Genomic DNA, 8,979 nt, shown 5'->3' with positions numbered 1-8,979 from the left:
ATCAAATAAAAATATATTATACCCTAATTTAATACTATTAATTAAATTTAAGATTAATTTACTCTTTTAACTCTATTAATTCATATTGTTCACACTTCACACATTGTTTAAAAATGTTTACTTGAATTCAAAAACTTCCCTTAAACCGAGCCTAAAATCTAGGGTGATTCATACTAACTAACTAACATACTATAAAACTTCCAAAAACAAATATTTACTTAAAGCCTCTTCTTATTAGATGGAGTGGATTACATGAATCAAAAGATACCATTGTGTTGTATCTTAGGATGCGACAAAGGTTTACATGAGCTATGGCAAGATTAACACAATCCTACATGGATCTAAAGGCGTCCTTACGTGGCCATGCACCTTCAGCTGGGCATTTGGCTTCTGATTTAAGGTCAAAGAGAATAGCAAGAAAGACTTCCTGAATTTGACCTTTCTTGATCCCACATTTTGGAGGGTCAAAAAATGTTTCGTATGGTTAGAAAGGTATACTTTTGTCTCTCTTTAGGTAGGCCATTCACACCACTAAACGAAGTTCCTTTATCTAAATGTATTTTACAAGTATAAGAACTTCGGCATCATTCTGCAGAATGTTGGGAGATACTAAGATCAGCATTTCAACTAAAGAGAATCACAGATGAACAGACTTGCCCCTTTGGGTTCTTAATCAATGTTTTAATCATTATAATATATGCAATTAGAATGACAATATTTGGGGTAAATAACAATCTTTGTCCTGTTTCACATGATCACATCATTGCCTTGCATTGTTCCTTTACAATTGTTCGCAAGAGACTAAACATGAATGATCCGGAATTTACAATTGTTCAAAAGAGACTAAAGATGAATGATCTGGAATTATACTCAGTAAGCATAAAAAATTCCGCTCTGGTAATGATTTCTCAGCTGGAAGTTGTAGTAATTCTCGAATCCCTTCGAGAACCTACGTGGAAATAGTGGAAGAAAAAGTTCTCATAACTCCAATAATAATAATAATAATAATAATAAACAGGGAAACCTTAAACAAAACATACCAGCTTGATCTGAGCTTTAATTGATGCGATTGACTGATTGTACTCATCTATTTGCCTGAAATAAATAAGCCATGTCCTTTTTAATCACTCTTTTAATGAGGACTTGGTAAGTGACCAAGTATTCCAACTTACAAGCCAGAGTAATTGTATACACTGATCAATTATCAGCTGCGACCTTTCAGTCTAACCACGTACAAAAATCATGCAAGATAGAAAGAAAAGGCACACAAAACTTGTCATAAGTAAATTCCCTCAGCATACTTGAAATAAGAAATGCACTTAAATCTTGAGTATGATCATCTACAACACCTCCAAGCCATAGTACTAATGTCAATGTCTAAGGAAAATCAAGTAGTTCTAGTGGTCATTGATGCAGACGATGTTCAGCACAGAAAATATGAGGATCTTGGGCTACAATCTTACTAAAGATTTTGTTCCAATCCATTGTCCTTTAAACCACTCCATTTAAGTAAGGCATATATTGTTGCTTAAAAATTTCAAAAGCAAATCCGGAAAGGCATAATAAGGCAGATTGATCTTGATGTTTTAGCTATACAAAATATGTTAAGTGAAAATATCTTACTTAGCTATTGTTTCTTCCCTTTTCTGTATGTAGTTCAAAGCTTCAAACCAAGTAAATTCAACATGGAATTCCAACCCTACATCCACAAAAATATGTTGCGTTTTGGGCCTGCAAAGTTTCATCAACATTTAACATAGATTAAAAATGGGAATTTCACCAGATTAAAGAGAGAACATGAAGATCTATATTTATTGGTGCAAAAGTGAAAAGATAAAGGAGTGGACTATGTGGGAATAGGTCTCTTAGAGCAACTCCAATGCAGTGCCTTTTAGAGTTTCAAATCTGACGTGTACATGAAGTGAAATGGTTCGAAATTTCACTTTACATTGAAGATAATTGATGAAATGAAACCGGTCTCACTTTAGAGAGACGGTTTCACTTTGCTGGAGAAACAATTAATTTTGCCACTTCATATAAAGTTTTAGATTAATTAAAACCAAACATTCGAGTGAAAAATTCTCATATTTAGTCTCAAGTCGGACAAATGCTAATGTGACATTTTGTGGAATCCAAAATGAAATTAAAATAAAACCAACTTAGAAATGCTCTTAGTTTGCAAGGTTGTAGGTTCACGAAAGATAGATAAAACAGATATGAAAGTTGAACCATGTAGCATATATCTTTGATGAGAATATGGTGATGAGTAATGACTCAAATGTAGATACATATATCTTTATAACACATAGCATATGCTTCATAATAAGGATTGATGATAAAACAGATGTATGCCAAGAACAAAGTCAAAAGAAATAAAGAAAACATGTAATTTAAAGAATCGAAAAATGCAATTGGTCACCAACTCTGAGAAAAGAAAAACAGCAGTGAAATAAAGTGAAAATATGATATGATCACGACTTACACTTCTGCTTGCAAGTACACCTCGGATCCAAGATTGACCAGAGTTCTTAGACTGGTAACACTATTCTTCTCTAGGTTTTCAATGTTTCTTCGCAAATCAGCACTGAGAACAAAAATTCAAGTGAATCCCTTTATAACACAAGGAACTTCATAAAGAGCAACATTGAATTCAAAGATGGTATGTAATATAACAAGTTTCACATGAATATATATAAATAATTAGATACATAAATATTCTTTTTCTCTTTTGAACAAGATAGTTTAAAGAGGCAGTCTTGGGATGCAAATTGCAAACTAATCCCGAAATTAGCTTATTGGCATGACATGATCCACTTGATAGGGGGATTTGATGTAACCATGGATTTTACAAGACATGGATGATAAAAATATATGGTCGTCACCAGAATACATAAAACTGAAAAAGGATACAAAATTTTCTGTTGTTCAAAGACCTTGTCCCTGCAAAAAGGAGAACAAAGGAAATAGGTAAAGAAAAACTGTGGAAACACATGCAACAGACAAGAAACACTCATACTTATGGATGCACATGTAAACCGCATCTATAAATCCATTTCAAGGAAATTACAAACTTAATCCTAAATCATATAATAGCACAATACCTAAACAATGCCATGTCAACAAGAATGAAACTATGTAACTCTTTCGATTTCAAACTCATAATAAATCCAATGGCATCATATATATCCTAATAGAGCTTATGCTAATTGCAGAAAACCAACATTATTATTCGATAAGGTATACATCCACATCTATTTGAACCAGAAAACAAACAAAAGCAACAACTATAAGACGAATACCGCTCATCGATAGCGCGTTGAAGATCAGGTTTCAAGCAACGATCAACGAATTCTTCGTATCTTTGAACCTTCTGTTGGGTAAAGAGTTCCATATGGTGAGTCCTCCTCCCTCCAACTAATTTACTAAAAGGATGATGACAAAAAATAAATAATCAAGAACCTTTGCATATGTATACATACATACATAAATGCATAGAGCAATGCAAAAACAAGAATGAATAAATAAATAATTTCAGAGAAAAGAGTAACATGTTAAATGTGAATGATTTAATAAAGGGGTCTATGTTGATTGTATTATCCAAGACATAGAGAAAAATGTAATAATAAGACTTGAGAGTTTTCTTCAAATATTCACAATTCTAAATTCTGACTAAGCTCCAAATTTATTACAACAGTTTATCAAAGGAAAGCAAGCAGCTTCAAGGGAATAGCCTATCAAAGGAAAAGAAAGAAAAAAGAGACCAAACCAAATTAATTGGCTAGGGTCATATCTAAATCTATTAGATGTTGAAGCTCACTCCATGGTTGGCTCCAATTCAAGTGAATGTCCGCGACAGAAGCAGCTGCTTTAGCCATACAATCTGCAACACTATTTGCAGTCCTCTGAATTAAAAGAATAGAGACTCTCCAATTCCAATTCATAACCTCCTGAATATGCTTTGCCAAATCCCATTCCGGAATATCCTTACTAAGCATTCTTTGGTTTACCAAGAAAAGAGCTTCTAAACAGTCTGTTTCACAAATAACCTCACGAAATCCACTCTCCCAAGCAAGAAGTAAACCTCTCCAAATTGCATACAATTCAGCAAAAAGAACACTGCACACTTCGACTTTTTCAGTGCAACCTTTCAACCAACATCCATCAGGATTGCGAATAATACAACCAAAACCAGCATAGCCAGAAGGAGCAAACCAACTAGCATCACAATTCAATTTAACAGAATGAACTGGAGGTGGAACCCAATGCAAACAAAGTGAAAGAGGAGACAGAGATTGATGCATAGCAAAAATAGTGTGAAACTCCCTTACTGAACTACGAATCAAACTCACCACTTTACTAGCACTCCATGAATCATCTATATTAAATAAGTCATGATTTCTGCTTCTCCAAATCCACCAGATAGTCGAAAAGAAAAGAAAAGCATCTCCACTCCTTGCACCTCTGTAGAGCCAATCATGTAAATTCGAGTTATCTGAATACAAGCCTAAAAGGGTCCAGACCTCCTTGGCACTAGGGCACTCCCGAAGACAATGAAGAATGGATTCAGAACCATTCTGACACCGATGACAGGTGCTAGATAAAGCTAAACCACGACCCAAACGAAACTCTGCTGTAGGAATAGCATTATGGAGACTGAGCCAAATCAAGAACTTATACTTCTCAGGAATATGCAGACGCCATACCCACAACCAATTATCATGCTCATTCCAGTCAAACTTTCTTTTGGCTAGCCAACTGTACCCACTCCTAGCTTAGTAGAGTCTAGAAGATGCCAACCCCACGACCAACCCGAACTCTCTCCAGCATTCAAATCCGAATTATAAGCATTCAAACGCTGTTTGACATCTTCTGGAATGATAGAGAAAATATCATGGAGATTCCATTGACCATCTTTCCAAACGTCTCTAATAGTTAAATCAGAGTCAGATATATGTACAAAAGGAACATCTTGAGCAATTGGACCCTCAATACTCCAATTGTCAAACCAAAAAGATTGATCAAGTGACCCAACGCACCAAGAGAAGGAATCCTTAAGAGCACTAAAAGCTTTTGAGATACTCTTCCAAACATGAGAAGCATTGCAAGGGACATGGCCATCTAAAACTCCCTCGTTCCTCAGATACTTTGCCCTCAATAGAGCAACCCAAGGCTTGTCCTGACAATAAAAAAATTGCCACACCAATTTACCAAGTAAAGATATATTAACACACGCAGGATCTCTAACACCCAGGCCACCAAATTTCTTTGGAGTGATAACGGTCCTCCAATTAACAAGAGAAAGACATGTACCATCAACTTGACCCTTCCAAAGGAACTGTCTCATCATAGAAGATAATTTATCGCAAACCCAATTTGGAAAAAAAGAGACCTGCATATGATAGGTAGGAATGGATGCTGCAACAGAATTGATCAGGTAAAGGGAATGATTAAGGTTAACTCCAAGATATCTTCCTAAGTCCAAAGCAAAACGTATTGAAGAAACACTAGTAAAAATATCTCTTCTACGAGCAGTCACATTTTTAGAACAAAAAGCTTTAGACTTTTCAAGATTCACTTTCATGCCAGATGCCTTGCAAAAAATATTAAGAGAATGCATGACCATTTGGACCTGACTTTTTGTAGCCTGGCAGAAGAGTAAGAGATCATCTGCAAACATCAAATGAGAAAATTTTGGGCCACCCCTAGTGACAGAAACTAGTTTCCAAACACCCTTGACCACCTTATGAGATATATAGCAAGCAAGTCCTTCCATACAAAGCACAAATAAGTAAAAAGACATTGGATTGCCCTGTCTAAGTCCCCTTCTAGGAGCAAAACTATCCAATCTATTCCCATTCCACATAATAGAAAGAGAGGATGCACGGACACAAGTCATAATCAAATTAACAGTGATGATAGGAAAACCAAAAGCAATGAGAGTACTCTCCAAAAATCTCCAATCCACCCTATCATAAGCTTTTTCAAGATCAATTTTAAAAGCAAGAGTACCTTTCTTGGATTTTGTGTGCTTCATGAAATTCAAAATTTCTTGGGCCACAATAATATTATCAGGAGCACCACGACCCGGAATAAAACCTCCTTGTAAAGGACTAACAATATCTGGAAGAAAAGGCCGAAGTCGGTTAGTCAATACTTTGGTGATAATTTTATAAACAACATTACGCAGGCTAATAGGCCTGAAATCCTTCATAAAGGTAGGGTTATCAATTTTAGGAATAAGCACAATCAGAGTTTCCATGATGCTAGGATTTAAGAACTCTCCCAAAAAAGCGCTCCGGACAATATTCCAAATCTCAGTGCCTACTATCTCCCAATATTCTTTAAAAAAATAAGCTTGAAAGCCATCTGGACCAGGAGCCTTAAAAGGGCTCATACTGAATACTGCTGACTTGACTTCCACAAAAGAGACAGTCAATTAACCTAGCACAAGCCTCAGTGCTTAGAGTGGGCATCGGAACATCCCCTAAACAATCAACCTCAACCTCTTCCGTTGTACCAAAGAGATTCTTGTAAAAAGAGAGGGCTTCTTCCTGGAGACTATCTGGATCAGTAGACCAAGACCCATCTCTAACATATAATCCATGTACTCTATTATGGTTTCTATGCACCAAAGTCTGAAGATGAAAGAATTTAGTGTTTCTATCCCCATACTTGACCCACTGCTCTCTAGATTTTTGGTACCAAAAAAGTTCCTCTTGCAATAAAAGCCTATTGTAATCTTCCCTCAGTTCAGCTTCTTTAATTCTCAGAGACAACATATCGGTAACCTCCAAACGCCATTGAATCTGATCAATCTGATATTCCAGCTTATTTTTTCGCACAAAAATATTTCCAAAAATCTTTGAGTTGAAGTCCAAAGAAGCCTGTTGAACCATCTTAAGCCTTTCAGTAACGCCTCCAAACTCTTAATTCCAAGCCTTACTAATAACATGTTTATAAGAAGGATGTGTTGCCCACGCAGCTTGGAACCTAAAAGGACGAGAACCTTTCACTCTGGGGCTACCATGACAACGAACTAAAATAGGAAAATGATCAGAATGAAGCCTGCTAAGAATTTCAGAATAACCCTCAGGAAACATTGTCATCCACGCTTCATTAACTAGAGCTCTATCCAACCTTTTAGCCAAGTCCCTGCCAGCCTGAACTACTCTATACCAAGTATATCTCCTACCGGTCACTTTAAGATCAAAGAGCTCACAGTCATCTAGAGTAGTAGCTAATAGACTAGCTCTGTGAGAAGAAAAATAAGCACCTGTACTCTCATCTGGTGCCACAATCTCATTAAAATCACCAATGGCCATCCATGGTCTATTATGGCCTGAATTAATAGAACGCAAATGATCCCAAAGCATACATCTTTTTTCGAATTGAGGACTCTCATATACTGCACTACAAAGCCAAACTAAGTTACCCACACTCACTTTCACTGTGATACATTGGTCAATTTGATCAATAACCACACAAGAAGCATTAGCAATAGAAGATAGAAACCAAATGTCACCCCTGTGTCCTACTGCTTCCTCAATACCAACACAATGAAAACCCAACTTATCCCAAAAAAATTTTAAATTATTAAACATGGTATGAGTCTCAAAGAGAAAGAAGAAAGATGGTTTATATATTCTCACCAAATTGTTGCAATGCACACGGGCCATCTTGTTAGACGCACCCCTCACATTCCAGGCTATGATATTGAAACTATCCATAAAAAACAGCAAAAAGGGAGCTCCAATAACAAACCCGAGACTCAACATGTTGTCCCTGTCTTCGACAATCCTGCCTTTAATGGACTCTCAAGTGGCAGCCCAATTTTCTCCGTCGAAACTTGCACCATACCTGCCGTCGATGCTCCATCCTTATCTACTGGTGAATTCTGCAAAGAGTTTGGGCGAGGACGCTTTCGCACAGTGCCATTTGTTGTCTCACATTGCTGCTGATAATGAACATTGTGCCAGGTCCCCGAAGAAGCCACACTAACCGATTTTCCAATATTGATGCCCCTGCTTAATTTTACTTTGGATCCAGTAGCATGTGTTGTACGTTGGTGGTTAGGCCTTGTCCAAGTACTGGTAGCCTTGTTAGGAGTCTTCTTTGCTTTTGGTTGGACCTGATGGGTACTAGGAGAAGGCTTTTGACCCATTTTATACTTTCCTTTCCTAATCACTTGAGTCCAACCTTCCAAATCCTCATGTTGTGCATGGTCTACATGAACAGCATGCAAATCACTCTCCACCAAATCCGGGACAGTAACATTTACAGTCTCATCTCCAAGATTCTTGCCAAAATGAAAACTTGCCTTTTTCACATGCACTGGATTTTTTGAATTTGAGCTTTCTGGCTGTTTTGCTACATCGCTGATCACCTTGGCATTAGTTCCTCCTCCTGCATTGCTATCAGTCTTGCACACCTTCATATCATGACCAAACTTGAGACAGGAGCCACAAATTTTAAATAAATATAAAAAAAATATATCATTTAACTTATAATTTATTAGTCATTTAAGTTATATTTAATTTTACTAGTTTCAAATCTTTGGTATGAATATTTTAAATTAAATTAAACTCTAATCATAATATAGTGATAGAAGGAATTAGGGATTATGAAAATGTAACATATGCTAATAAATTACCATACATGTTGAATTTTATTTTAGGCTGAAAAAAAGACTAGTCAAATAAAATATTATGCCAATAAATAATAGCTCAAATGGCATAATCTCCCCATACTCAATTAAGAAGTTGCGGGTTTGAGTCTCCTATCTTTGGTAAAAAAAAATAAATAAAATATATTTTGCATGAAAAAATAATATTATATAATTATTATTCATCTTAACACAAAAGTATTAATTTTTTATAAATATTTTATATTAATTATAATTCTAATTATAAACCTAAACTTTAAATATTATACACTAAATCAATCAATTCTAAATACTAAATTATAAATTTTTAAATATTA

General features: G+C 35.8%; 2 protein-coding genes across 2 annotated transcripts; both read right to left on the bottom strand.

The window, feature by feature from the left end:
• Positions 1-325: 325 nt before the first annotated feature.
• LOC107471567 (uncharacterized) lies at positions 326-3,731 on the bottom strand (the record flags this gene model as incomplete). Its single annotated transcript, XM_016091055.3, is given in 6 exon segments — positions 326-949; positions 1,041-1,095; positions 1,624-1,731; positions 2,483-2,584; positions 2,911-2,940; positions 3,300-3,731. Coding segments are annotated over 6 exon segments (513 nt in total). The 3' UTR covers positions 326-823.
• A 39-nt stretch (positions 3,732-3,770) lies between these two features.
• On the bottom strand, positions 3,771-6,896 carry LOC107471560 (uncharacterized). The gene is made up of 3 exons (XM_016091046.1): positions 6,397-6,896; positions 4,810-5,966; positions 3,771-4,630 (listed from the first exon to the last, which is right to left on the bottom strand). Exons 1-3 carry the CDS (start codon positions 6,894-6,896, stop codon positions 3,771-3,773), a joined length of 2,517 nt encoding a protein of 838 aa, XP_015946532.1.
• Between the last annotated feature and the right edge of the window lie 2,083 nt (positions 6,897-8,979).

This window comes from Arachis duranensis, chromosome 10, assembly GCF_000817695.3.
Source record: "Arachis duranensis cultivar V14167 chromosome 10, aradu.V14167.gnm2.J7QH, whole genome shotgun sequence".
NCBI lineage: Eukaryota > Viridiplantae > Streptophyta > Magnoliopsida > Fabales > Fabaceae > Arachis > Arachis duranensis.
This window is presented reverse-complemented; position numbering and strand designations above follow the sequence as displayed.

Bases quoted from the DNA above. Each gene is read 5' to 3' on its own strand.
- LOC107471560 (XM_016091046.1), bottom strand. From the start codon at position 6,896: ATGGTTCAACAGGCTTCTTTGGACTTCAACTCAAAGATTTTTGGAAAT. The intron at 5,967-6,396 runs GTATGAGCCCTT...AGCTTATGATAG, and splicing joins AGTCAAGTCAGCAGTATTCA to GGTGGATTGGAGATTTTTGG. The intron at 4,631-4,809 runs GTTGGTCGTGGG...CTATTCCTACAG, and splicing joins GAATGCTGGAGAGAGTTCGG to CAGAGTTTCGTTTGGGTCGT.